The 26,584-nt window shown below is 56.1% G+C and overlaps 2 protein-coding genes across 2 annotated transcripts; one reads left to right on the top strand and one right to left on the bottom strand.

The window, feature by feature from the left end:
* The first annotated feature begins 459 nt into the window (after nucleotides 1–459).
* Nucleotides 460–6,309, top strand: UNC119 (unc-119 lipid binding chaperone). Its single transcript, XM_008147807.3, has 5 exons — nucleotides 460–752; nucleotides 4,339–4,452; nucleotides 4,927–5,029; nucleotides 5,190–5,362; nucleotides 5,605–6,309. Exons 1-5 carry the CDS (start codon nucleotides 527–529, stop codon nucleotides 5,715–5,717), a joined length of 729 nt encoding a protein of 242 aa, XP_008146029.1. The 5' UTR covers nucleotides 460–526; the 3' UTR covers nucleotides 5,718–6,309.
* A 5,661-nt stretch (nucleotides 6,310–11,970) lies between these two features.
* Nucleotides 11,971–26,347, bottom strand: FOXN1 (forkhead box N1). Its single transcript, XM_008147805.3, has 8 exons — nucleotides 26,225–26,347; nucleotides 25,366–25,824; nucleotides 22,904–23,014; nucleotides 20,974–21,104; nucleotides 19,550–19,646; nucleotides 15,907–16,114; nucleotides 15,242–15,733; nucleotides 11,971–13,494 (listed from the first exon to the last, which is right to left on the bottom strand). Exons 1-8 carry the CDS (start codon nucleotides 26,345–26,347, stop codon nucleotides 13,175–13,177), a joined length of 1,941 nt encoding a protein of 646 aa, XP_008146027.2. The 3' UTR covers nucleotides 11,971–13,174.
* Nucleotides 26,348–26,584: the final 237 nt, after the last annotated feature.

Below are 26,584 nucleotides of genomic sequence, written 5' to 3' on the forward strand. Positions count from 1 at the left end.
TCCTGGGACTGTTCTTTTAGAGGGAAGAGTCAGTGAACAAATAAAACTAATTTTGGGTAATGCATTAGAAAGAAAAACCAGGCTGATCAGATAGTGACGGGTTAGTACTGTGGATTGGGTGCGGAGGAGGGCCTTTGAGCAGATGACATTTGAGCTGAGACCAGAAGGACAGGAAGAGGCCACCTGGGGGAAGAGTATCCCAGGCAAAGACCTTGAGATGGGAACTGAGGGAGGAGCAGGGTGGCGGGAGCACCGGAGAGGTAGCCAGGACCCTTTGAAAAAATGAGTGAAGCCCAGGCGAGCCCCCACCCTGCCCTGGGTGAGTAGCCCTGGTCAGCGAGCGAGTCTACAGCCTTCAGCTGGGTGGGCTGGCGGTGGGCGGGCTCAGGGGCGGGCACACCTCAGGGGCGGGGCGGGGCGGTACCTGGGCCCGGCCGGGGGTGGGGCTGCGGACGCTCCCCTTTCTGGGCTGCAGCCGGCGCAGGCAGCCCCGGCGGCAGCAGGCGAGCCGTGGCCCCGCGAGGCCATGAAGGTGAAGAAGGGCGGCGGCGGGGCCGGGACGGGGGCGGAGCCCGCTCCTGGGGCCTCGGGCCTGAGCGTGGAACCAAAGCCGGAGCCGCAACCGCAGGCGGAATCCGAATCCGGGTCCGAGTCGGAACCGGAGGCAGGCCCGGGGCCCAGGCCAGGGCCGCTGCAGAGGAGGCAACCGATCGGGCCGGAGGACGTGCTGGGGCTTCAGCGGATCACGGGCGGTGAGCACCGGCGAGGAAGCGCCGCCTGCGGGAGGGAGGGGGCCGTGGCGGCGCGCGAAGCCCCGGCTCCCGCCCCCTTTCCCGTCCTCCCCCTGCCTTTCCTCCCCCACCGGGCACCCCTTGCCTGAGTGTTCTCCCTTCTGCCTCCCAGCCTGAGATCTCCATGTCCCCCCTTCCCCTGATCTCCTGTGCCCCCTCCTCTCCCTTTAGAGATTTATTTCCACCCCCGTCCTTCCTTTTTGAGTCCATCCCCTTTTCCTGTGGTGGAGGTGAGGCAGCAGCTGAAACTGTGACCCCTTCCCCGTGTAGTTTTCAGAACCTTTGGAATCCTTTCTCTGCAGTAATGAGGAGGAGGCTGAGTGCAGTCTGTCCTCAGCCCCCAGCCTCGAGGCTAGGTAGAGGCGGAGTTACTTAGGTGGCATCATTAAGGTCTCCCTGACCATTAAATGCCCTCACTCTGGATTCCCCAGGAACTCTCGAACCACCCCCATTCAGTTGGTTGGGTCTGTGCCCTCTTAAGGGAGTAGGTTAATGCCCCCCCACCCCCCACCTTAGCCTGGACTAGGGCCACCCTGGAGGCCTAGAGGTCTCCACTGTGGTTGAGTTTCTGGGCTGGACTGCCTGGGTTGTCCCAGCTTTGCAATGCAATTGACTGTTTGGCCTTGGGCAAGTAACTTCACCTCTCTGAGCACGTTCACCTGTAAAACGGGGTAATACTTCTTAGAGCTATTGTGAAAATAAATTCTCTGGGTTTGCCCAGTGCCTGGCATGCTGTGCATGCTCTGTAAACAGGGCTCTTTTATGAGTAGTACTGAGGGCCCCGAGGACTGCTGATGGCTGCTGTCTGGAAGCAGACAACTGAGCATTCAGAGCAGGAGAGGGGAGTCACCAAAGGCAGGGAGCAAGGACCAGGAAGCTTCATGGCAGAAGTGGTGGCTGAGCCTCAAAGAACAGAAGGCATTTGGAGAGGCAGGGGCCTTCCACTCCGACCTCACTCATCAGTAACCCTGCCCTGGCTCCCTCTGTGAGCAACTCTTGAGGCCTCTCCATGGGGATGGGGGGGCGGTGCAGGTGCCGGAATGGACCTGAGCTCCAGCTGTAGGAGCAGCGGAGCCCAAGGCAGAGCTGCGGACGAGACCATGATGGCAGGTCCAGGCCTGTTCATCTGGGTCCCTAGGGGACCAGCTTCTCTCTCCTCTCTGAGCCAGGCAGCAGCCATTCTTGGCTGGGCCCCCAGAGTGCTGAGCGGCCTTGCCCAAGCAGGCACTTGTAGTGAGAAGGGGTCTGGACCAGTCTGATGTTGGTGCCAGTTGGGCTATAATTGACAACAGCAGCATTTAGGATTCAGGTTATCGGCTGGCTCTGGGAAAGAGCTTCCTTATAGGATGATCTGTTCAGGTCCTAGGTAACTTTAGAGTTTATTTTGCACCTTTGAGGATATGTGTGTTCCAGCCCACATGCCACCATTTGTCTCCTAATTTGGAGGAAATTCATAGCCTTAGAGATGGGGCATCTGTGGGGGAGGTGGGGAGGGACTTCATGGGAGCTCTTTCCTCTATAGAAGTTGAGAATAGGGTGCCAGGGCTTTCCATCCTGGCACCTCCTGGTCTCCTCTGCCCCTAATCACATAGGTCTGAGGTTTGCGCCTCCTGGATTACTGAATCCGGCTTAGGAAGCTATTTGTGGCTGATGGGAAGGGAGCAGTTGTGTTCTGAGCCCTCGGCCACTCTTCCCCTTCTCTGGCCTAACCCTGGGTCCCCGGCCTCACCCTTCCCTGGTGAAGGGAGGGGGTGGCTGTGGTGCCCTGAGTCTTTGGCATCCCCGTTCCTCACTCCCTCAGCGGGGTTGATAGATTGAATTTGCAGTAGAAGAGACAGACTGAGGTCAGACTGCAGGAAGTTGTTTCTAAATGAGAGGAGAAGCTCCAAAAGTTGGAGAATAGAGGAAGGGGGTGCTGTGCCCAGCACCTTCTTTCTACACCTTTGGACATTCTGTGACAATAAGGTGTGTACAGGGTGAGGTAGGAGCTGCCCACTGCCATTTCCTCTTTCTGCCTTCTCTCCGCCACGGGCTCTGGTGGACTGTCCAGAGCTCAGGCCCCTTCCCAAGCCTTTGTAGTTTCTGCTGGACCCCAGGGTGCCAGGTGGCTACCAGGAGGGCTTCGTGGAGGGGGCTGGCCCAGGCTTGGGGAAGAGAGAACAACTTTACATTTACTTCCTCTTCCTGCCCCAGGGGAATAGGAGGTGGCCCCGGGGCCTGGAGGGTAATTTCCGGGCCTCTTGGGGGAGGATGTGATGCTGTGCAGGCTAACAGAGCCCCTCGCTGCACCTCGGCCTCTTCCTATTTATTGCCAGGGCGTCCCTGAGCACTTGCAGTTGCTGCAAGCAGTGAGGGTTGGAAGAGGCCATGGTATTCCTGAGCTTCCTCAGGCGGGGCCCACCACTGTTCCTGGTTCCTCTTCTGGGTACTGAGGGCTCCCCTTAATGCCCCCTGCACACCCTCTGCTGCACCTGCCACACCCTCTTCCTGTCCTCCCCCATAGTCTTCTCTCTGGGAGTGGCTCAGAGCCAAAGCTGGGTAAATGACCTTTGAAGGGGTTCCCTCTGTTTGCTAAGACTTCCTCCCATTTGGAGATCAACAGGGGATGGGAACAAAGGTGGCTCCCTTCCCCCCAAATTCCAGGCTCTGGGTTTGAGTCAGCAGAGCTTTGGCTAAGCTGCTTAAGAGAGCTGGGCTTCTATAAGCTGCTTATGGGGCTAGGAGGTGAGCACGGGTTGGGGGAAAAGGTTGAGGAGGAACAGGGAAGGGGTTGTTCCTCTGTCCCAGCACTACCCACCAGGTCAGGAGAAGTCCTTGCCTGACACACCTACATGTGGCGCCAGGGACAGCTATGGGGTAGGGGTGGGAGTATCAGGAGACTGGGTCTCCTGAGGCCAAGCTGTGTCACTCCTTTTATTTATTTTTGTTTTTATTGATTTCAGAGAGGAAGGGAGAGGGAAAGAGAGAGAGAAACATCAATGATGAGAGAGAATCATTGATCAGCTGCTTCCTGCACGCCCCCTGCTGGGGATCAAGCCCACTACCTGGGCATGTGCCCTTGTCCAGAATCGAACCTGGGACCCTTCAGTCCTCAGGCTGATGCTCTATCAGCTGAGCCTAACGAGCTAGGGCTGTGCCACTCCTTTTAGAGTGAGGTTTCCAAAAGCAGGGCTGTATCTTCCCTGTCATGTTGGGGGCTTCTTATGAGATTGGAGACCCATTTGGCTCAGGGTCACCAAGCCAGCCCTGGCAGAGGCTGGAATAAGGGCCCTCAACTCCAGGGTAGGAGGGAAAATGTGGGGGAGGTAGCCTTGTCTGCCACCCTTCTCTGCCTGCCCCTCCCTGTCCCTAGAGGCCACTAGGTGGAGATGTTTGTTTCCCATTAGAACCCATTGATGAGCTATGTCTCCCCCACACTGTGGGGTTCCTCCAGGGCAGGGGCTCAATTCTCTCTTTCTGGAAGGCAGTGACCTTAGGGATCAGAGAAGTGTAGTTAGTGTGGGGTTCCCACAAAAGCTGAGCTGGAGCAGCCACCTGTCTCCCCTAGACTACCTGTGCTCCCCGGAGGAGAATATATATAAGATCGACTTCATCAGGTTCAAGATTCGGGACATGGATTCAGGCACTGTCCTCTTTGAAATCAAGAAGCCCCCAGCTTCAGGTGAGTGGCTGGGTGGGCCGTGGACAGGGAGGTGGGTGCGAGCCCAGGGACTCCTCAGGCTGCAGAGGGGTCAGAGCACAGCTGGGACTTGGACCCCATCATTCCCAGGAGTCATCTGGCAGGGGGCCTCTTCTTTTCTTTCCCATCTGCCTCTGGGATTGGACATTTTAGGACAGTCCCGTCCCTTCAGTCCCTGCCAGCCTGCCCTCTGCAGGCCTTATTGGGAACTGCAGTCCTGGAGGCCCCAGGCCTCTGTGTCTCCTTTGGCCCCGGGAACCTCAGTTGAAAATTTTGACCTGTTGACCTAGATCTCCCAGGTGGGACTTTTCGGCCAAAGGTCTGAGCCTTCAATGTGCATCAGAATCTCCTGGGAGTTTTAAAACTTTCTGAGAGATGGGAGGCCTGGGGTGAAACCCGGGATGGGCACGGGCCCCACTCTGAAGCCCACTGAGCCCCAGCTGGGGTGCATTACAGAGCGGTTGCCCATCAACCGGCGGGACCTGGACCCCAATGCTGGGCGCTTTGTCCGCTACCAGTTCACCCCTGCCTTCCTCCGCCTGAGGCAGGTGGGAGCCACGTGAGTCACTGGGCCAGGGGGGGTAAGGGCTGGGGGTAAGGGTGGGGTGGGAGTGAGCCCTTCCTGAGTTCTTACTGAGCCTCTCTTAGGGGCAGTCTGTCCTGAACCTGGCTGGTTGACTTCAAGGCCAAGCTCAGCCCTGCCCCCTTCTCTCGCTCAGGGTGGAGTTCACGGTGGGAGACAAGCCTGTCAACAACTTCCGCATGATCGAGAGGCACTACTTCAGGAACCAGCTGCTCAAAAGCTTTGACTTCCACTTTGGCTTCTGCATCCCGAGCAGCAAGAACACCTGCGAGCACATCTATGACTTCCCCCCTCTCTCTGAGGAGCTGAGTGAGTGGGCAGGGCCCTGTGGGCAAGGGGACTCAGAGACCAAGCTGGGGGGAGTGTGGTCTGAACCCCTTTCTTCCCACCCTGGGTCTCCCATGTCTGGCACCTTTCGGGACACTCAGGCTCAAAGAGGGGAAGTTCTTTGAGGTTGTTTAGCTTGTCCCTGTCCCATAGTCCTGAAGGCCCTGCCGTGGCCTGCCTCTGGCTCCTGACCTTTGCCCCGCCTGGCTGGGGCTCTTTTGCAGTCAATGAGATGATCCGTCACCCATATGAGACACAGTCTGACAGCTTCTACTTCGTGGATGACCGGCTGGTGATGCACAACAAAGCAGACTATTCCTATAGTGGGACGCCATGACCCCCCAACTGCCTCCTACCCCAGGAGGGTCCTGGGCCCTCAGCTGTGACTTGCCATTGCTCACTTCTCAATCCCGGGTCTTCTGCCTGGGAAGGGTCCCAGGGGCCCTGGACCCTGCGTCAGTGTTGGGAGGGAGGGTGCCTGATGTCCCCAGCCCAAGTCCATAAAGCGCATGGGGCCTGGCATCTGGGGTGGGATAGGGTGGTAGGGGGGCTGTTTGCCTCCATACCCGGGAAGGCCTCCTGTGAGAGGAGTAGCCAGAATTTCTGGACAGCCTAATTGGGCCTCTTGGGCCCAAGTTTCAGAACAGTGTTCCCCTACCCAGGCTTGGACTAGGTCAGGCAGAGACCCATTCTTTGTCTCCTGCCTACCACGGATAGGCCGTTTAGATGTGTCAATTCACAGATGAAGATCTTGGCTGCCAAGACTCCCAAGGGGGTTTAGGCTCTGGCCCCAGCCCTAGCCTCCATCATCAGGGACCAAGATCCTGCCTGAGGTGTGGGAGGGATCGGCCCCGGCTGCCGCCTGTGCTGGGGGCTGGACCAACTGTACATAGTTTTCAATAAACTCTTTCTCCTTTTCTGTTCTCTGATTGTGGGCCGGCATGTGTATCTGTTGGGGAGGCGGGGAGGGAAGTGGCGCAGGCAATCATGTGGTCCCCAAGTCCTCTTGTGCCCTAATCCTCTTGGTACCTAGAGTCAGCATTTAGTACATGCTGCAGCTGGAAGGGCTTTTTCCTTTGATAAAAGAAGGCGATTCAGGCCCCGAGAGGGGAAGCTTTAGGCCAAAGTCATAGCCAACCCTGACAGAACAGAGGATGGGACAAGGGACCCCAACTCTAGGATGGGAGGGAAGGTATGGGGAGGTGGTCTTGTTCTGTATCCTACCTTCTCTGACCCCCTGAGGCCACTAGGACCCCTAGGTTGTGCTTTTAGCCCTCATCAGAGAGAGAAGGTGGACAGGTTTGTGACTAAGAACTGGAGCGCTCTTGTTTTAAGCTGCCTTGGGGAGCCCCCTGGACTGGCCGTCCTACGTATAACACTGCCCCCAGCCCTGTCCTTACTTCGTTTCCTTAATGGAGAAAATTGAAGAACGGAGAGGTAGGTGGAGAACTTATCCCAGGGTTCACATCCTACTGTTCCAAGCACACATTTGGATATGCCTGGTGCTGAGGAGTTACACGCACTGGAATTCGGGTGGTTCCTGTGGAGCCCTTGCTGGGGGCCAGGACCTGGGCTGGACTCTGGGAATTCTAAAATGAGTGAGACACAGGAACAGATACTTCTCCCTAGAATAAGATGGGCTGGGCACATAGGGAAGCAGGAGTCGCCTGCTTGGATTGGAGGATTCTGGGGAGGAATCTTGGAGGAGGCAGCGTGGAACAACCTGAGAACTCGAGACAACTTTGACTGGAAGAGATGGGGGAGAGCATGCAGGCACAGGGAACAGCGTAAAGCGGAGGTCTGGAGGCAAGATTTATCAGATATGTTCAAGGGAGTGTATTCATGATGTGAAAGGAAGACAGATCTGTGGAGCCTTGTTCAGGCATTGGGGCTTCTCCTGAGGAAGATGGGGGTCATTGAGGAGGATGACCTGGTCCAATTAGTGAAGGGTGGATTGGAAGGAGTGAGACCAATAATAAAAGCTAATATATATTGAGTGCCGAGCCCAGGGCTGGGTGCTTTATGTGTGTTAATAGAATGCCCACAATCATTTCTGAGGTAGGTGCGATTATGCTCATTTTGCAGAAAATGCAGGCCCGGAGAGGTTAATTTGCCCCACCAACGTCACAGTTAGGTGTCAGTGTCAGGATTTGAACCCAGGCAGTCTGACTCCAGAGTCTGTGCATTGAGGATGCGCTGAGGAGGGTGTTGCAGGAATTTGGGTGAGAGAAAATTGAATTGAAGGCAACCTGAATTAGGTCAATATCCATGGAGATGGGGAGAAATAGATGAAGTTGAGATTTTCAGGACTGGTGGTTGATTGGATGAGGGACTTGGAGATAGGGAGGAGTCGAGGCTGAATCCCTGGTTTGTGACCTGCGTGTTAGGGTGAATAGCAGTGTTGTTACTGGGTGTGGGAATCCAGGTTGGATCACGGAGGGGGCTGGTGGGAGGGGATGAGTTCAGGTTGGGACCTGCTGTGTTGTGGTATAGATGTCCTGGAGGAGGTGATCTAGAGGAGACAGGAAATTTGGGCACTGAGATGAGGAAGCGGGTGAGGGCTGGACATGGTGATGCTTGGAGGTCATTGGTCACAAGGTGATTGCTGATGCTGTGATGGTGGCTGAGATTATGGGGTCCCCCTGCTCACTAAACACTACTGGTGCACTTTGGGACTGCCAAACCCACTACTGGTGTTTAGTGAGCAGGGGGCAGAAATGCCAAATGTCCTCCAATTAATGGGGCACTCAATGCTAATAGTCCACACCCCCAACTGAGCGTCACTGAACAAGAGCGTGTAACCCTAGGGAAGGCCAGGGAGCTTTTGAGAGCAGGTAATGGAGACAGGAAGAGCAGCCAGAGAGGTGGGCCCAGGAGCCTGTTTTAGAGGAAGTTATGTTAAAGCAAAGGGAAGAGAGAATTTCACCAAGAAGCAGGTGGTCAGGAACCGTCACAAAGGTGAAGAAGGGGTATGGTGGGGCCGGGGTTGGTTTGAAGATGAGGCTGTGTAGGTATAGAAGTATTGGGAGTTGGAGGTGTTTATGGGGTTACAAGAGAAGTTATAAAAGCCCTAGCTGGTTTGCTCAGTGGATAGAGCATCGGCCTGCAGACTGAAGGGTCCCAGGTTCGATTCCACTTAAGGGCACATGCCCAGGTTGTGGGCTCAATCCCCAGTAGGAGGTGTGCAGGAGGCAGCCGATCAATGATTCTCTCTCATCATTGATGTTTTTACCTCTCTCCCTCTTTGAAATAAATAAAAAAATATATATTTTTAAAAGTTATGAAAGAGGGACTTTTAGGCCTACACAGTGTCAGGAGGAGGACCCTCTCTTACCACCTGATAATAGTTCTCACTGCTCCTGCTAAGTTAATTGGGTTGAAGTTCTGGATTGGGCTTGTTGCACTTCCACCTTCAGACAGGGCGGGAGGTCCCTGGGAGGGGGTCCCCATCCCTGGAGCAGGTACCTGGTTGGCACTCACTCAGAGAAGCCTGTATCCCTTGGCCCCCTGTCTCCTTTTTTTTTTTTTTTAATATATTTTTATTGATTTCACAGAGAGAGGGAGAGAGAGAGAAATATCAATGATAAGAGAGAATCATCGATTGTCTGCCTCCTGCACACTCCGCACTGGGGATGGAGCCCACAACCCGGGCATGTGCCCTGACCTGGAATTGAACCACGACCTCCTGGTTCATAGGTCAATGCTCAACCACTGAGCGACACTGCCTGGGCCTCCCTGTCTCCTTTTTTTTTTTTTTTTTTTAAATATATTTTATTGATTTTTTACAGAGAGGAAGAGAGAGGGATAGAGAGCTAGAAACATCGATGAGAGAGAAACATCGATCAGCTGCCTCTTGCACACCCCCTACTGGGGATGTGCCCGCAACCAAGGTACATGCCCTTGACCGGAATCGAACCTGGGACCTTTCAGTCCGCAGGCCGACGCTCTATCCACTGAGCCAAACCGGTCTCGGCTCCCTGTCTCCTTTTAAGTCTTCATGTCTCTGGCATTGGTCTGGCTGCTAAGGTGCAACTTGTTGCATTTAGTTCCTCGCACTTTCCTTAGGAACCTAGGAGATTCCTGGGCGGTAGAAGGAGAAAAAAGAGGGGGGTGGGATGGTGTAGGGTGGTGGTGGGGTACAGCTAGTCTGGCTGTGATTATGATGAGTGGTTGACTTTGAAGGTTGATCTAGACTAGGCTGGGTCTGACCATGCTCAGACTCTGTCTCTTTGAAGTCAGCCAGAGAAAACCCTACCGCTGGGTTGAGCAGGAAAGCCCAAATACTAGAGGAAGACAACCTGCTCATGCCGCCCGGCTGGCCTGCAGGGTGCACGTTGGGACTGCCCAACCCACTGAAACACTGAGAGGCTTCCCTTCCAGCTGATGAGGAGCTGCTGTCTTAAGCCCGTAGGGCTTCCTCGCTAGCCTGGCCCAGCCCCTAAGAGCCACCCTCCATTTCCCCACCATCTGGCACCAAAAGTCAAGGGTGCTTGGTGTCATGGACCCCTTTGTTATTGTCTACTGAGGCATATGGCAATACGGTTTTTATGTACATAAAATATATTGTAACCCTATATTTTATGTATTAAACACTACATATAGACACCTCTATCTATATCTATTCTGCAATACCTATAATGTAATATGAAAACATCTGTGGTTTCTCTTCTTTTTTTTTTTTTAATATATTTTATTAATTTTTTACAGAGAGGGATAGAGAGCTAGAAACATCGACCAGCTGCCTCCTGCACACTCCCTACTGGGGATGTGCCTGCAACCAAGGTACATGCCCTTGACCGGAATCGAACCCGGGACCTTTCAGTCTGTAGGCCGACGCTCTATCCACTGAGCCAAACTGGTTTCGGCTGTGCTTTCTCTTCTTAATGGCAAAGTCACAGCTTCTGCTAAAGCTACTGTGCTTTGTTGCTGACATTCATAATCAAGGGAAATGCTAAATTTGAGGTAGAGATGAGTAAAAAATGAAGGTGTAATTTCTTTCATTGGACTCATGAATTCTAACCAGTTTAAAACCAGGTTTAGAGCCCCTGAACAAAAGGGATCATTTCCCCCAAAGGGTCTTCTAGACCCTGCATCCATTCAGACTGTTGCTCACCCTAAAATGGTGGTTGAACACTTGGTGTAAGGTGGCCAGCAGAGGGCAGCATATGAGCGGGAGTGTGGAGCTCGGCTCAGAGAGGCACTTGCCCAGCTTTAAAAGTCTTGCCCTAACCGGTTTGGCTCAGTGGATAGAGCATCAGCCTGCGGACTCAAGGGTCCCAGGTTTGATTCCTGGCATGTACCTTGGTTGCGGGCACATCCCCAGTAGGGAGTGTGCAGGAAGCAGCTGATCAATGTTTCTAACTCTCTATCCCTCTCCCTTCCTCTCTGTAATATATTAAAAAAAAAAAAAAAGTCTAAGGGCCAAGACTGGTTACAAACAACAACAACAAAAGAAACTCAGAGTCCTATGAACTTGCTACCTGTCTTAGCTGTGTGGGGGCCAGTTCACTCATAGGTGTGATGATGGGCCCATGGGACAGAGGTCTGACTGAGGAGCCCTGGAGCTGTCCTCTGCTCACCAACTAGGCTGGAGGTGTGGAGTAGGTTTGTCTAAGGCCCCAGGGTTTGAGTCTGAGGCAAGGAAGCAGGTCCCAGTAAAGTTCTCTCATTAAACACTTGCCTTGTTCTTGGGGGCTTGGGCATTCAGACCCAGGCCTAGGGTTGGTCAGAACTGGGGTGTAATGTCACCTGGGGGCTTGGCATTGACCCTTCACCCCCTTCCTATACAGCCAGGGCTGGGTGGGCTGGGTGGGTCTTCCTCTTGGGTATATGGACTGGCCATGCCTTCCCCCACTCCTCACCCTACCCTATCCCTTTATGCCTGGACCCAGCCTTAGAGCCTCTGTGGGAAGGTACTGGTATACCTCCATTATGAGATCTGCAGAGCTGTCCTCTGGGGCAGGCAGGCGATGTTGGCCGGCCCCCAGGCCTGGCCCCTGGAAGAACTTTCTAAGCAGAGGCCTCACCTGTGGCTGTGGTAAGACTGAGGCTCATGCGAGTGCTTTTGGCTCCTACACCTTCCCATCCCTGTTCAGGCGGAGTTGGGGGCTGACTCTCAGGCTGCCCTTTGGTGACAGCAGCCTGTCTGCAGGTGGCGCCTGGGAGGTGAGCCTGAAGTGGGACCGAGTAGGCCCCTGATCCTCCAGGGACCATCTTCCAGAGCCAGCAGTGCATAGCACCCGGCTATGCTCTGATCATGTCACAGCCTGGACAGGGACGTGACCCTTTCTTGTGTGAGGAAATGAGGAGAGTGGGTGGATCTCAGAGGGGGGACAAGGGGAGGGCACCCTCTCCCTCTGGGCAGGGCATCCTCTCCTCTGGGCAGGGCAGCTGCTTCTTTGCATCCCTTTGAAAGTTCTCCTGGGAAGACACTCCACCCACATTCCCCTTCATCCTCTCAGGCTGGTCAGATGCTTCCCAGTCCTGAATGAGGGTGGGGTGAAGTCACAGGCCCGGGACATCTACAGTCAGTGCGGCCTGACCGTTCTCCCCAGGGAGGGGGGTCCAGAAAGGAAGGCTCAAAGCTGAGACCACATGGCACTTGCTTTATTGTTCCAGGGCAAGGGACAACGGCAGGCCATGGAGGGATCTGCTTGTGCCTCACCTGAGGCCAAACTCTGTGGGTTCTTGTCGTCCCCAGGCCCATGGTAGGCTGAGGCTCCCACGTGGTGGGGGTTGGGCTTCCAGGTAGGGCATGGCGGGCAACAGGGCCACACCCCTAGCTCCAAGGGCACCCCAGGTCTGTCAGGCAGTCAAAGAGAGGGGACAGGGGTGCTCCCCTGTCAGCCTGTGCCAAGCTTCCCTTCCCTGAATGCCCAGGCTGCCTCCGGCAGTTGGAAGTAATTAGTAAGCTGGGGCCTAAACTACATGAGCTTATAGCGAAGGAGTGAGACCGCAGTGACTTGGAGGGGCCCTTTCTACACCCAGGGCTGGGAGAAGAGGACACGTTCAAGTTTCCAAGGGCAGGGGCTTTTCCAAACACTTTGTGTCGGGACTGGGCTCAGTTTGGGCCTGGGGTGGACGGGGTCCCTCCTGTGTGTCACCCTGGGGCTAGACAGAGCATATGCGGAGGATGGGCAGAGCCTGGCAGAGTCAGTGCTGCTAAATAGCAGCCCCCCTGGGGAGTCCCCGGGCAACTTGGGGAGAGGCCCCATGTCTCCTCCTCCCTCACAGGCTGCTGGAATGAAGATGGGAGAATAAATACCTCGACTTCGGGGAAGATCATGCCTGGAGGGGGCCAGGCCCAAAGAGAATGTGGGCGTCAAGATAATGTTCAGGGTGGTCGTGGGCCTGCGTGGAGGCTCTGAGCTTTCGGTCACCAAAGCCCTCAGCTCTCAGCTGCCCCAGAAAGGAAGTCAGGCTCTGTGATGTAGTTCCGGTTCCTCAAGATAAAAGGCGTGTGGGTGGGTGTATGTCTGAATGACAGTGTGTACGCATGGGCACAGGTGCATGAAGGCTTGAGTGTGGATGAGTGAGAGTGGGTGAAATTTTTGCCCAGACACTTGTTCTCAGGGGCTCTGAGTGAGGAGCTGGCCCACCGGGCAGCAGAAATGTGTGAGGGGTAGCATCCTGGGTGGTGTCTCCACCCCCGGCTGTCAGCGAACAAACAAGTTGGCTTAGTGGCATAGGGGACAGGGAGAGTTTTCCTTCTTTGACCTTTAAGGTGAGCCCGATGTGGGCGGCCAGCTGGGACCTCCAGGCCAGGCCAAGGCTGGAGCTGCTGCTGGGCATGGCTCATGCTAGGGCCATGGGCTTGGAGCTGGGGCTGAGGTACACAGAGGGGCCAGCGGGGGCCGTGGGGGGCGGGGGCTCCAGCTCCATGAAGGCTGAGTAGAGGGTGGTGAGGTGCAGGTCACCCAGGGCTGCCGAGCCCCCGCTGCCTGGTGATGCCAAGTCACCCGCCCCACTGCCTGTCTCTCCCAGACAGGGCCCTGGAGGGAAGCAGTGGGGAGGTGGCGGAGGTGGCGGCATTGCAGATGATGTCGGGGATGAGGTCACCAGTACCAAGGGGTCGAGGGCCAAGCTGTCATCCTTCAGCTGTTCCCACAGGTTTCCTAGTTGGGGGATAGAACAGGCATCACTGGGAGGCACTAAAGGGGCCCCGTCTGCCCCCCACCCCGTCTCTCCCATGCTAAACAGAGCACCGTTTGGGTAACATTTGCTGGGGAACAGACCCTGGCACTAGCTGTGTGACTGCAGGCAGTTGCCGAACCTCTCTGATTCCTCCTCCCATGTATGGTCTGAAAGCCATAGCCCGGATGACCGTGTGGCTCTCTTTTGGGAGGCGGAGAGAGGTGAGGATTTGAAAGCCGCCTATTGGAAGGGTTGATGCAGGTACTGTGTGCTCCAGGGTTAGCCTGGGGAGGGAGCCCCAGGAACTCTTCACCCTGGCTGCTGCCCAGGCTCCAAGGAAGGAGGATCTTCCAACAATGCACTGCTCGACCCGATGAGACGGCTGGACTTGGCTCGCTGGGCCTCCTCTCCTGCGGGGCCCAAGGGACAGGAGCAGAGCCAGGAAGTGCAGCTTACTCCGAGGAGAAATAGTGCTGCGGCCTCATAGCCTTCTTTATGTCATGTGACCCGCATCATGGCAGGCCCTGGCGACTGCCCTGGGCATCTGGTGGTAGGAGGCTGAACTAAATACTGAACTGGGTTCCAATCCCAGCTCTCCCTCTTTCTAGCTAAGTGACCTGAGTAAGTTACTTAACCTCTGTGCTTCTGTGAAGCATGTTTCATAATCCCTCCTATCCTGCAGGCCCATATAAGGAAGCACATGTAAAGCGACTAGCGTGCTGCCTGAGAGTAGGGGTCAAGTACATGTTTATGTCTAGAGCTTCCTCTGAGGCCGTTGAGCCTGCTTCCCACTTCTGGATGGGGGTGAGGATCTAGCTTCCTAAAGCCTGTACGTCTCCCTATCAGCCGGGGAGGTCTCAGAGGGCTGACGGCCTCCACCTGCCTGTGGATATTCCCTTCCCAGTGTACGCAGGGGGTCGGAGGCCTGGCTTAGCCCAATCCACCAAACCTCCTCTGTCCAGTACCAGGGCCTGGGGTGCACTGGAGTTCAGAGGGACACATTTGGGGCTGGTCACATGCAGAGACGGAGCAGACAAGGTGGAGTGGAATGGATAGGACTCCCTCCACACACACTGACTCCTACCCTCAAATCTCTCCTGGACCTGCCTGGTTCTGAGGCCTTACATTCTTCTAGGGGGAAGATCTCTTTCCTTTTCTGCATTAAAAGATGAACTCAGCCAGGCTGGTGTGGCTCAGTGGTTGAGCATCGACCTATGAACCAGGAGGCCACGGTTCAATTCCTGGTCAGGGCACATGCCCGGGTTGCAGGCTCGGACCCCAGTAGGGGGTGTGCAGGAGGCAGCCGATCAATGATTTTCTCTCATCATTGTTGTTTCTATCTCCCTTCCTCTCTGAAATAAAAAAATAAATACTTAAAAAAATTTAAAAAGATGAACTCAGAAGATGCAACTGGTTGTGGGAATGTTAGGACTATCAGTCGCTCACAGCCAAGTATGGAACGAAACATCAGGCCCCTCCAGCCTACCCAGAGCTGAAAGGAGTTTGATGACGGGGTTAGTGGGAACACGTTCGGAGGCACCAGGAGGGGGACAAGGGCTTTCCTCTTTGCCCCCTGACACCCCCTGTCTGCTTTGCACCGGCCTCTCTGCTTGTGCCTGGAAACCTGGCAGATAGCAGGCTGCAGCCTGGAGACTTGGAAGGGATGGGCCACTGCCAGGTGTACCTCTCCAGCTTCGTCCCACCCCCCCTTTCCCACCCCCAGCTCACCCTGGAAGTCAAAGTCGGTGAGAGAGGGATTGATGGCATCCAGGTCAGTGCCGAGATCTCCGTCTGGCAGCAGGGTGTCATGCATGGTCCTGGCCGGCGAAGGCTCAGCCAGCAGCTTGGTGCTGTGGCTGGGTGGGGTGTGGGCAGGCAGAGGCGAGTCCTGGGGGGTGCCTGGCTGGGCCCGCAGCTCAAGGTGACCATCTGGCTGCGGGAACAATGGCTGCGGAGGTCCAGGAGGGCCCAGGCCCGGTGAGAGGTGTGAGTATGTCTGCCCATAGCAGGAGGGCGCGTGGCCCCCAAGTAGGTCCTGCAGCGGGTTTTTGCCAGGAATGGGGCCTGGAGCTGGGTGGATTGAGTGCAGCGGCTGGGAGAGCCCAACTGGAGGTGCCAGGGGCTGGATGGGGCCTGAGCCTGCCAGCCCAGGGGGTGGGCAGCCCAGGAGTGGGGTGCTCAGCTTCTCCCTCTTGTCTCCAATGAGGCTGTCCAGCTCTTCTGAAAAAGCCCAAGAGAGAGGGATACCGTGAGACCTCCCTCTCCCCACAAACCCTCCCCAGCCCTGGAACTGCACGCAGGCCCTCTCCTTACTCCTCAGTTCTCCTTTTTCAGTTTCCCTCTCTCTCTGTTTGCTCTGGGAACCCTGGGCCTTCCCTCTCTGCCAGCCCCACCTGGCTTGGCCATGCTCTTGCGCACAGCTATGGGGTCTTTCCTCTTCCACTTCTGCAGCTCCTCCTGCATCTTGTCGATCTTGGCTGGATTGAGGGCCCACAGGCAGCCCTTGCGAGAGGAACTTCCCGATTTGTTCTCCACCTTCTCGAAGCATTTGTTGAGAGAGAGGTTATGGCGGACAGAATTCTTCCATCCATCGGGCGCCGTCTGCCGGGGCAGAGCAAGACAAGACATGAGGCCGGGATCAGGCAGCCAGAGCTGGCTCCGGGTCTGGGCTCCAGAAAACTCCATTGTGCACAGAACGGCCGCCCACTCTGGGCCTGGTCCTCCTCAGCACCCAGCCCAGGCTCCGTTCCCTTCAGTGGGGCGGGGGGCAGGGCTGCAGGAACCTTGACCACAAGTTAGTCTCACCTAAAATCTGTCTTTCTCCTACCCAGTCCTGGATGGTCCGGGTGACTCCTAAAGGGAGGGCTGGTGGGTGCTACCGAGGTCTAGGCCTCTCCCGCACCTGGAATCGGACCACTCCCCATGGGGCTTGGAGCCTGTGCTTGGAGCCCTTTGTGGAAAGGGAACTCACTGCTCTGAGGCCTCTGGTGCCAACTTAGGAGAGAGGATGAGGGGGGAAAGCTCTGGGATGTTCCCCTGGGTCGGCCTCATCCCCGCTGGGGCAAATGTGGGAGAGAAGAAAGCTGGGTGAGGTTGGTGTTTGGGTGTGTGCACTGTTGCACATAAATTTGTGTTTATCTGAGTTTTGCTCTGTGTGTGTGTGTGGGGGGGGGGGGGGGGGAGGGCGTTGTATGAGCTCGCACATGTCCCTAAGTGTGCCTCCCTGGTGTGAGCTTGTCGCCTGGGTATGAGTCTGTAAATTCCCGAGTGTGAGGATGTGTCCCTGAAGATGAGCGTGTGTGAGAAAGTCTCTGCTGTGTGTGGGTATTTGTGATTGCATGTGTACGTGGGTGTGAGTGTTCACATGAGTGTGCCCGAGGGGGCGTGCCCTGGTGGGGAGGCCAGCCCTCGGGGTGGTGGTGCTCGTGCCAACAGAATAAACACCCATTAGGAGGCCTGGTCATGTCACCAGTGCAGTAATTGTGCCCAGGGAGGGTTGTAAAAACCATTAGGCTGACTCAGTTGGGTGAGAGGCGGTGGCGGGGGTGCCAGTAGGCACCCGCAGTCCTTCCACCTCCAGCTCAGTTCCAGGCTCTGTGCCGGTCCTGGGCCCAGCAGGGGTGACTGTGGATAGAGTTTCTGCTCTGGCCAGTGGGGCCCCTCTCCCTTTCAGGGCCCAGTTTCTGCTTAATGAGGGGCGGCCACTCCCTCTTCCCCGGCTCACTTGCCCCAGGGAGCAGCCGGGCTGAATCACGCCTAGCAGAACTGGGCTCTGATGCCAGCGTCACTGCAAGTTGCTGGCAGGAGCTACAGAGTTTTTCTTAAGGGCAGCTGGCCTGGGGCAGGGGGCTGGTTGAGATGACCCCCCCCCCCAAGGCTCCTGGGGTCACAAGGAAGAATTCTTGAGCCACCAGATCAGTCACCTGGGGATTCACCTTCAACTCCCATGACAGTCCCCACTAGTAGAGGCTGTGTCGTCTGATGGGCAGAGTTAATGGGCACTGGACCCTTTTATAGCCCCATAAATCTGTGAATTCAGATGCCAGGGCAGCTCCCACCCCAGCCACTTCCTGTTTGGAAGATGGATGGTCAGCACTAGCAATTATGTCCAGTGGCTGGACATGTCCCCAATCCCACAAGCCTGACTCATGGGGCTACAGGACGCCCACCTCAGCTGCCTCGGGCATGAGTGCTGCCCACTCCAGGGTCCCCTCCGTCCTTGCCTTCCAATAGGGAGTGAGAGATAGAAGGGGCAGGGGATCTTGGATTAACCCCTTAGGTGGGTCTGAGGGGAAGTGTCCGAATGGGAAAGAATCTATGTGCCAACTGGTTCAACCGGACCATTTTACAGATTGGGAAACGGAGGGTTAGAGAAGAAAGGGCCTAGCCTTAGATCACACAAGGAGGCAGTGACAGAGCCCAGGCTCCAACTCTGTCCCCTAGTTAAAGGCCCTGCCCAGGTCACCCCATAGGGTGGCTTCACCATCTGGGCCCGCCCCATCCTCAAAGATGCTTTCTCTCTGAAGTCAAATGTAAACGAGGGAGTGATGCAACTGCTAAGAACAACAACTGGAACCAAAAAAAAAAAAAAAAAGCTGTTAGACCTCTTCACTCTTCAGCTCTATAAAACAGGGATTACACGGCTCCCAGGAAAAATAATTAAGCCAGGAAGATGAGATGCAGGGAGGGGCTGGGGGCCAGGTCAGGAGTTAGCAGGGAGGAAAGACTGAGAGGAGTAGGGCAGGGCCCTCACTTCCCTCTCTCTGGCCCGGCCCCTTAAAGTCCTAGAGGAACCTCGAAAAGCTTCAGAGGTGAGGGAGACTTTGGTTCCCTGACCTGCTGGGGCAAAGGGAAAGCCCTGGATATCGGCTTTCATGCTTCTCGAATCCCAGAGACAACTCTCTTTCCCCCTCTTCCTCCTTCCAGAACCTCTAGTAGTAGATGGCCATACTTTTCCATTCCTGGCCAGACCACTCTGGCCATCATGCCCACTACTCGTCTGATGGCCGCTCAGCAAGGACAAACTTGTTTGAATATCAGCCTCAACTTATCCCCAGGCAGGTCAGTCGGGAAGACGTGGGACTGGGCATCACCCACTGGCAGGTGGAGCTGAGTTCTGGATCACCGGGGCCTCAGCTCCCGCCTGCTGCCTAGGTAGCAGACAAGATTGTACCCACCAGGGTGCAGAACTCCTTACAAGCTCTGATCTCCCCTGCACCCACCTCAGGAGAAGTGGGTGCAGGGGAGATCAGGGGTGTCTGGGGGGCATGCAGAGAAGGGAAATAGGGAAATTGTGCTGTGTGAAGCCAAACAGCTTGAATCAGCAACTAGTCCCACCTGCTGAGTGACCTTGAACAGATGGGTCACCCTCTCTGATGTGTTTGCCCCATCTGGAGAGAAGGGCATCTATCCTGCCTCTAGGGAGGGAGTCTGGTAGAGGTCCCAGAAGCCCGTTCTGGGGGTGACGGGAACTGGATCCTGTACATGGGAAGGTTAGGCGAGCCAGCCAGTTCCCTGGGACACGCAAAGACCATGAAGCCCACACCCCGCTTTTTGGCAGAACTGCAGCTGAGCCTGCCGCCCACAGAGGCAGATCCTAATCTCTCCCTGGAAGGCAATGGGTTCTGCGGTCCCAGCACCCATGTCACCTTGGCTGGCCAGCTCCTACCCAAATTCCTCCAGCTCTACGGCATCCTGGGGCAGGGGTGGGGACAGCCTCTCATTTCTGCCCCAGCTCTCTCCCCACTTGGGGTAGGTGGGTGCGCCTTGAAGGCTAACAGGACTGACATGTCCACCTTCTGCCAGCATAGGGTCTGACTCCAGCCTGCTGTGTCACCTTGCGTGCTTGGCTTGAGCTCTCTGTTCTCCACTCTGTCCTTCAGAAGTGGAGACTAGGGGAAGCGTGTGGGGGGCAAACCCTCTTCTGGATTTCATTCTCACTCTTCTCCCACCTCCCAAAGGAGTCCTCTGGCTCCAGAGAGGCCTGGCTTGCTCAGCACCTAGGCATGGGGGAGTGGGAGTGAGTCTTGGGCTCACCTTGAAGTAAGGGAAATGTTCCGTCATAAAATTGTAGATCTCGCTGACAGGAAGGCTCCCGGTTTTACTGTTCTTAAGGGCCATGAAGATGAGGATGCTGAAGGCAAAGAAAACCATGAGAGTGTTAACCTCGGCGGACCAGGCCCAGAGTCTCCCCCAAACCCTCTGCCTCCGCTGAAGTAGTTGAGGAGAGAGAACCTGCTGCAGAGTTAATGGGAGAGAGGCTCTATGAGGTTGAAAGGAGAAGGGATGAAAACGTGTTTACTGAAGCCAAGAATTACAGATATGAGGGTCCTGTGGAATCTGAGAGACCTGGGCTGCAATCCTGGCTTAGTCACTCACTAGCTGTGTGACCTTTGGTGAGTGCCTTAACCTCTCTGAACCTCAGTTTCCTCAGCTTTGAAGTAAAGAATGTAATAGCTACCTCAGAGTTGTGAGGATTAAGGGTGATGCCTAGCACATAGAAGCACTTATTAAATGGAAGCTGTCATTACCAGTCAGCCCTCAACCAACTGCAGAAATGCTGGATAGATAGCAAGGGAGGGAATTAAGGTTTTTTTGAGCCTCTACAATGTGCCAGGCATATTTTTGCACTTAATCCTTCCAAAGGCCTGAATATTGCTGGCTTTTATTTTTAAAACAAATAAACAAAGGTTCAGAGAGATTAAATAATTTGCCTGAGGTTTCACAGCTAGTAAATTCCAGAGCCTGAACTTGAACCCAGTTCTGCTGGACTGCAAGGATTGCATGTGCTCCTCTCTGCATATCATCCTACCTCCTCGCCAACTCCTCTGTGTTCTTGGCTGCTGTTTAGATTCCTTTTCCTTCCCCTGAGCTCACACTGGCTAATGACCTGACCCCATGTGGGGCCTGGCACATAGGAAGTCGAGTGTCAATGTGGTTGAATGAAGGGAAGTTCAGATAGACGGTCTCCCCGACAGGCTGGGTGCTGCTGGCCTGGCGTTTGCAACCCTGGCCCCAGAGAAGGTGCACCAGATCTGGAAGATGCTGGCTAACTGAGTCCCATCCGCAGTCCTCATTCCTCACTTATTTCCAGCAGAGCTTTGGGGCGGGGCTTCTCTCTGTATCTGGGGGAGGAGGGTGGGAGTAGGGGGCAAGCATCCCTCCTAAACTCTCAGTCCCCGGCCCTGGGCCCCAGGAGTCTAGAGCTGTGCGGGTAATCAGATCTGCTGTTGAGCCACAGACATGGCTCCCCAGGGTTAGACAAGAGGTCAGAGGTGATCTAGTCTATCTCCTTGTCCCCATGAAAAAAAAAAACCCATTCTCCAACATTCTCTGGAAGCCTACTGGCTATGACCTACTTCCTCCCCACCCCCCACACCATTACCCTTATACCAGGAGGATTCAGTTTCCCCAAGGATCCTCTCACCCCTCTGTTCCACCAGGAGTGCTGAGAGACATACCTGTAGGAGTAGATGGGTTTGGGGAAGAGTGGCTGGTGCCCGTCAGTGCTGGCCTGGGGTGCAATCCGCTGGTACGGATAGTGTGGGGAGCCCAGGTAGGGTACAGGGTAGCTGCCGCCACCTGGTGAGTACTGTAGAGGTCAAAGGAGGCAGAGTGGTTGCCATGGTAACCATCCTTCCCAAGGAGGGGGGAGGGGTCCCCTTCCCTCATTCTTGTACATCCAGAGAGAGAGAGCTGAGACTAGATTCTTCTCTCCCTGGTCCTAGGCTCCACCACTCACGGTCATGGGCTCCTATGGCAGAGCTACCTGAGGGGCTTGGCCAGGGGTGTGGACATCCTGTGAAAAGATCCACATTCTAGAATTCAGGATCTCAGAGGCCTCAAAGCTCCCTTGGTCCAGCACTTTCCTCTGAGGCCTTCTGGGTACTCTGGTTGCCATGGTGATGGGATAGCAGCCTGGCTGCGCTAGAAGGGCGATGGGTAGTTCCTGGCTTCCGCACCCTCCTGGGCAGGCGCTCCAGGCCTCCCTTGCATCTCCTAGAGCGGCTGGGCCGGAAGTGGGATGTCCAGCCTGGGCGTTTGCTGGGCACTGCCACCTTTTATGAGTTTCAGTGGCTCTTTGAAAGGGCCGGTCATGGTGGTGGGCAGGTGGGGGTAGGAGGTGGTTTTACAGCAAAGGGAGTGGCTGTGGTGCCAGGGATGGTGTTTTATGGGGGCGAGGGGGAAGGGAGACTCTGACTCCCCCATCTGCTTCAAGCTGGTGTGCTTTTTCCAGGTCACCCGAGCGGCACGTAGTGCCTGAGTCACCCTCTCTGCAGGCTCCATAAAGTCCCGGGTGCGGCCATCTTGGAGGTTGGGGTGCGGAACGCAGAGGGCATCAAAGCAGGGCGGGCATGGTGAGGCCATTTAAGGTCTGGTAGCCCCTTAGCCCTGCTGGGTGATTCCCTGACCGGCCAGGCTGCCTCAGGCACACCCTCTCCCCTGGGTCAGACCGGGGGCCTCAGGAAGGCTTTGACCATTCCAGCTGGGCCCCTCATGGGATGACCCCTCATGGGTCTCCTCTGCTTCCTTCCATCTTTTTCTGTTTCCCCACAAAGCAAGCTGCCTGGCTACTTCCCCCCCGCCACGTGCCTGCCTCCCCGGCTGGGCCAAGATCAGGGCCAATGCCAAAGGCTGGGAGTAGAACCTGCTCCACAGGCAGGGCCTGTCTCAGTGCCAGGCTGCAGGTGGATGGAGCTGGGCGCTGGGCAGCCACTTGCTCCGTCTTGCCCGGTGGTGACTCCTGGGAGCTGCTTACCTGCTCTGGGGCTCTTTTCTTTCTTTCTCTTTCTAAAAACCTCCATCCCATGCCAGTGTGGGGCAATTACTTGGCATCCTGTACATCTAGGAGGAGCTGAAGCTGGGCAGTGAGGTGTGGAAGGGGGAAATGGCTGAAGGTCATGGGGACTTGGAGCCTCCAGGTGGGAAGGTCCCCTAACCCGATGCCTAGTCCCACCCTGTCTGAGCGGAAAGGAGGTTTGAGGCCAAGGCCACATAGGAAGATGGTGGCCGACCGGGGCGGCAGTCCGTTGTTCCCTGCCCTGCTCAGCCTTGTGTGTCACCCCACACACACTCCTTTTCTCTCGGCCTCGTCTTTGTCTGGTTCTCCTCCTCCCTCCCTTTTTGGTTCACATCCGGTCCCTGCCCCAATCTCAGCCCCATTCTCTTCTGAGACCTCTCAGGTTCTGCCTGGGTCTCAGAAGAGACCCGCCCAACCCTACAGAAGGACAATTGCTTCTCTCCCCAGGAACCCTGCCCCCACCCCCACTGGCCCAGCCTGAGGATTAAGGAAGGCCCTGCTGCCCACCCAGATGTATACACACACCCCCACCCACACCCACATAGGATCCTGAGACTCTAGGGAAGCATGCCCACTTGCCCCAGACCCACCTGGTGGAAGGGAGGCTGGGAGGGACAGTACATGTGCTGCAAGGGGGGCTGGAAACAGTACATGCCAGGACCAGTCTCCAGAGCTGGGGGCTTGACCTTGACTTCCGACCCCTGTTGGAAGAAAAAGCAGATGACTGGGCTAGGCCTTATTTTTCTTCCTTCCTCTTGTCTGTGTCTTAAACCTTCCACAAAAACAACCCCTTCTCTGCCTCCCCCAAAACGTACTCCTGGAGGACAGAGAACAGAGAAGGACGGGGGTTTTTCTGAGGGTACTCAGCAAATCAGTGGTGGAGCTGGGGCTGGAACCAGCAGTGCTCGCTACCTCCTACCTCACTGCAGGTGACGGGCTGAGACTGGGCTGTCCAGAGAAGTGGGGAGATTTGTCAGTGGTTTCACTGAGGCTGGGGTAGGGCAGAGATCTCCCTGGAACGGCACAAGGGTGCAGTGCCGGACCCCTCTCACCAAGCCGAGCCCAGGGCCTGCTTGCTGGTTCAGAGCCCCCGCCTTTTAGAACAGGTCTGCAAAGGACACCACGGGAAAGGCCCAGCTCCGGAATTCCCGCTGCAGAGCCATGGTGAGGCGAGCACAGGAAGTGACCAGAGAGGCTGGTCCAGCTGGGGCCTCAGGCCTTGCCCCTTTCTCTTTTGCAAAGCCCAAGGAAGCTCCAGCAGGCTCCCTGGAGGGGGCTAGTGAGTCCTCTCTCTGCTCTGTCCGCCCAACCGTCCCCCACTCAGAGCCTTTGCTCCCTGCTCCAGGGAGTCTGCCCCATTGCTGGTCTGCATGAGCCTGCGGCACTCTCTCAGACTGGCGCAGGGAGCCTGTAGCTCCTGCCGGTGGTGGTGGCCAGACTCTGGCTTCCCATGAACTGTGAGCCCCTCAAAGAGAGCCCTCAGGGCCTAGCACAGAGCTAGGGCCAGGAAGGTCAACAAGGTTGGAAGGTCAACAAGGCCTGGAGGAGGTGGACCGCTGTTCCTGGGGTTACGAGGGAACCGGGAACCAGCATCTGGGCCCAGAGGGTCAAATCAGCTGTGAGCTCTTTCTGGGTGTGCCCTGGGGTTGCTGATGCATAGATAGCCATAATCATAGAATCTCAGGCCTGGAAGGGCCAAGAGCATTGTGTCCAACCCCCTCATTTGGCAGATGATGGGGCTAAGCCCATGAAGGGGAATTGATGTGCCCAGGTCACCTAGGGAGTCGACCAGCTAGCTGTGGGCCTCTGGGCCTGAGCTTTTCTCCACTGTGCAGAGCGTTAAGGGCGTGGGCTCAAGTCTCAGCCTCACCTCTTACGGGCCAAGGGACAAGTCACTTGGGCCTCTACGGAGCCTCAGTTTACCCAGCTGCAAAATGGAGATAGTGGGAGCTCTTTAGAGGGTTGTTGTGAGGATTAAATGGGGCGCTTGAAAGAAATCGCCTGGCAGCGTGACCAAGGGCAGGCGCTGAGTGGACATTGGGTGTGGGTGTGATGGTGCCTCACTATGAGCTGCTGTCATGTTCCATAGGCCTGAGGAGCAGCCATCAAAAGGCCCCAGAACCGGAACAAGGTCCTGTCTTGGCCACACCTGGTAGGTGCCCAACCCTTTCTCTATCTTCCAAGCCTGGGAAGCAGGTCTTTGTTGGGGGTGGCGGGGGGGTGGAATGGGAGCCTATCTGAAAACAAGAGGTGAGGAGGGCTGGTGGGCATCTAGAGTAGGCATAGCCCAGGCTGTGCCCGCTCAGTGTGCACCCCCTCAGGGATCTCCAAAGCTGGGGAGAAGGGAGCAAAGCTCCTTTTAGCTTTCTCTTCCCAAGGCAACAAGTCTATGAGGCAGATACCAGCAAGCCTACTTTTTTGAATGAGGCTCAGAGAGTTTAAGCTATTTGCCTAAGGTCACACAGCTTGAGGATATGGCCTTGAACAACATGTTGACCTTCCCAAGTGCTTTCAAGATATTTCTACAAACATATCCAGGTCCCTCTCTGGGCAAAGAATGGGGCCAGGAAGTATCCTTTGAGAAGACTTAAGTCCTCTCTCAACTCTGCAAGCTGATGCCGGAGAGGGGAATATTGTATTCTGTGGCTCCTCCCTTAACCCTTTCTCTCGGTCTCTGGAATGTGTTTTTCTTCTCACATTTGCATATGGGCGTATCTATGTCTGGCTGGGGATTCTTGACACTTAAACAAACAGAGAGAAGTCACACACTGGAATCCTGACTCAGGAGCCACTGGGAAGCCGCCAGCTAGCTTCCTTAGCCTGACCTGCCTGCCCCACCTTGTCTCCTCCATGCCGGGCCAGGCCAGCGTGCCCTTCCTAGCTGACCTGGAGGCCCCAAGTCTCTGAGCTTGCTGCTTCCTTGATACACGCTGAACCTGAGTGGGAAGGTCTGGGAAGGGAAGGTGGGGAGTTTGATCTCTGAGGACTCATCTGGGCTGCTGGGAGCGGGCACAGAGGATAAGTGGGCTGCCCACTGCCCTCTGGTACTTACCAAGACCTGGGGGCTGTGCTCCTGGCTGGAGTAGGGGAGCCCATTGCACCAGACCTCTGCTGAGAAGCCAGGCAGGAAGGCCTCAGCCTCCCCCACATCCACGGGGATCTCTTCAAAGGCCTCCAGCATCCCCGGGGGCTTAAAGGCGTGTCCATCGAGGGCCAGGGCCGTCTGGGCCTCGGGGAAGATGTCCTCCTGGAAATGCCGCTTGTATGGGTGGAAGGGCACGTGGCCACCCTTGAGGAAGCGCCCGGGACTGCTTGCTGGGCCCTCTTCAAAGCTGAAGCCGGGGTACTTGTCTGAGGGTGAGAGCCGGAAAGGGCTGGGGCCAGGACCAGCCGCGCAGTGGACTTGCTCAGGGCCTGGTGATGCGATGCTGGGGCTGTGCGGGGGCAGTGAGGGTGCCCTCTCCGGAGGGCCATCGGGCACAAATGACGAGCAGCTGAAGCCGGCGTGCTTCTGGGCGGACAGAGGGTAGAGGCCTGTGAGTGGAGGCGGGACCAGGATCCTACTCTGTGTTTGGGTAGAGGGGTCTGGGGCTGAGCTCTTGGAGCCCCCACATGATAGAGGAGACCTAGCCTGCCCTTGGGAGCCCCAATATGATGAGGGTACACTGCTCTTAAACCTGGGGTGCCCCAGTAGATGGATGCCCGTTCCTGCTCTGGGAAATCCCCAGCCTGAAGGAATAAGCATATCTGAATACTTCTGGGTCTCGGAGTCACTGGGTCGTTGTTTGCTGGTGGAAGGGACAAGACAGACCCCAGGGAGGTCCCTGGAGGGTGAGGGTGATTGTTCACCTGTTTCCCCATGCAGCCCTCGGGACTTGGCCTCAGCCCAGGCCTAGGTGCCAGGTACTTACGCTCTGTGGGGCAGGGGAGCCTGGGAGGCCCGGTGCCTGCATGAGGTCCCCTTGGGGCTCGCCCTCCAGTCTGGTGGAGCCCGGCAGCGTGACGTCAGACTGCGGCGGGAGTAGCGACACCATCACCCAGTCCTGGCCTCGAAGAAAGCCGGCTGTGATGAGAATGAGGGCCAGTGTCCAGGGGGTGACCAATCCCAAGTCCACCACCTCCACTCCCACCCCATCCCTGGGCTGGGATCCTGACTCCAGCCAGACATCTTGATGAGAAAGAGACAGACAGACAGACAGACAAAGACACTGAGAGATCATTAGAAACAGAAGTAAGCAGGTCATGTGAGAGATCGAGCAAGAAAGACACAC

Source organism: Eptesicus fuscus, chromosome 20 (genome assembly GCF_027574615.1).
Source record: "Eptesicus fuscus isolate TK198812 chromosome 20, DD_ASM_mEF_20220401, whole genome shotgun sequence".
NCBI classification, from domain to species: Eukaryota; Metazoa; Chordata; class Mammalia; order Chiroptera; family Vespertilionidae; genus Eptesicus; species Eptesicus fuscus.

Coding starts and splice junctions, on each gene's coding strand:
- UNC119 (XM_008147807.3), top strand. CDS start 527: ATGAAGGTGAAGAAGGGCGGCGGCGGGGCCGGGACGGGGGCGGAGCCC. Junction 5,030..5,189: donor CTGAGGCAGGTGGGAGCCAC/GTGAGTCACTGG, acceptor TCTCTCGCTCAG/GGTGGAGTTCACGGTGGGAG. Junction 5,363..5,604: donor CCCTCTCTCTGAGGAGCTGA/GTGAGTGGGCAG, acceptor GCTCTTTTGCAG/TCAATGAGATGATCCGTCAC.
- FOXN1 (XM_008147805.3), bottom strand. CDS start 26,347: ATGGTGTCGCTACTCCCGCCGCAGTCTGACGTCACGCTGCCGGGCTCC. Junction 25,825..26,224: donor GCTCCCCTGCCCCACAGAGC/GTAAGTACCTGG, acceptor CTGTCCGCCCAG/AAGCACGCCGGCTTCAGCTG. Junction 16,115..19,549: donor AACATTTCCCTTACTTCAAG/GTGAGCCCAAGA, acceptor CTGCCCCGGCAG/ACGGCGCCCGATGGATGGAA.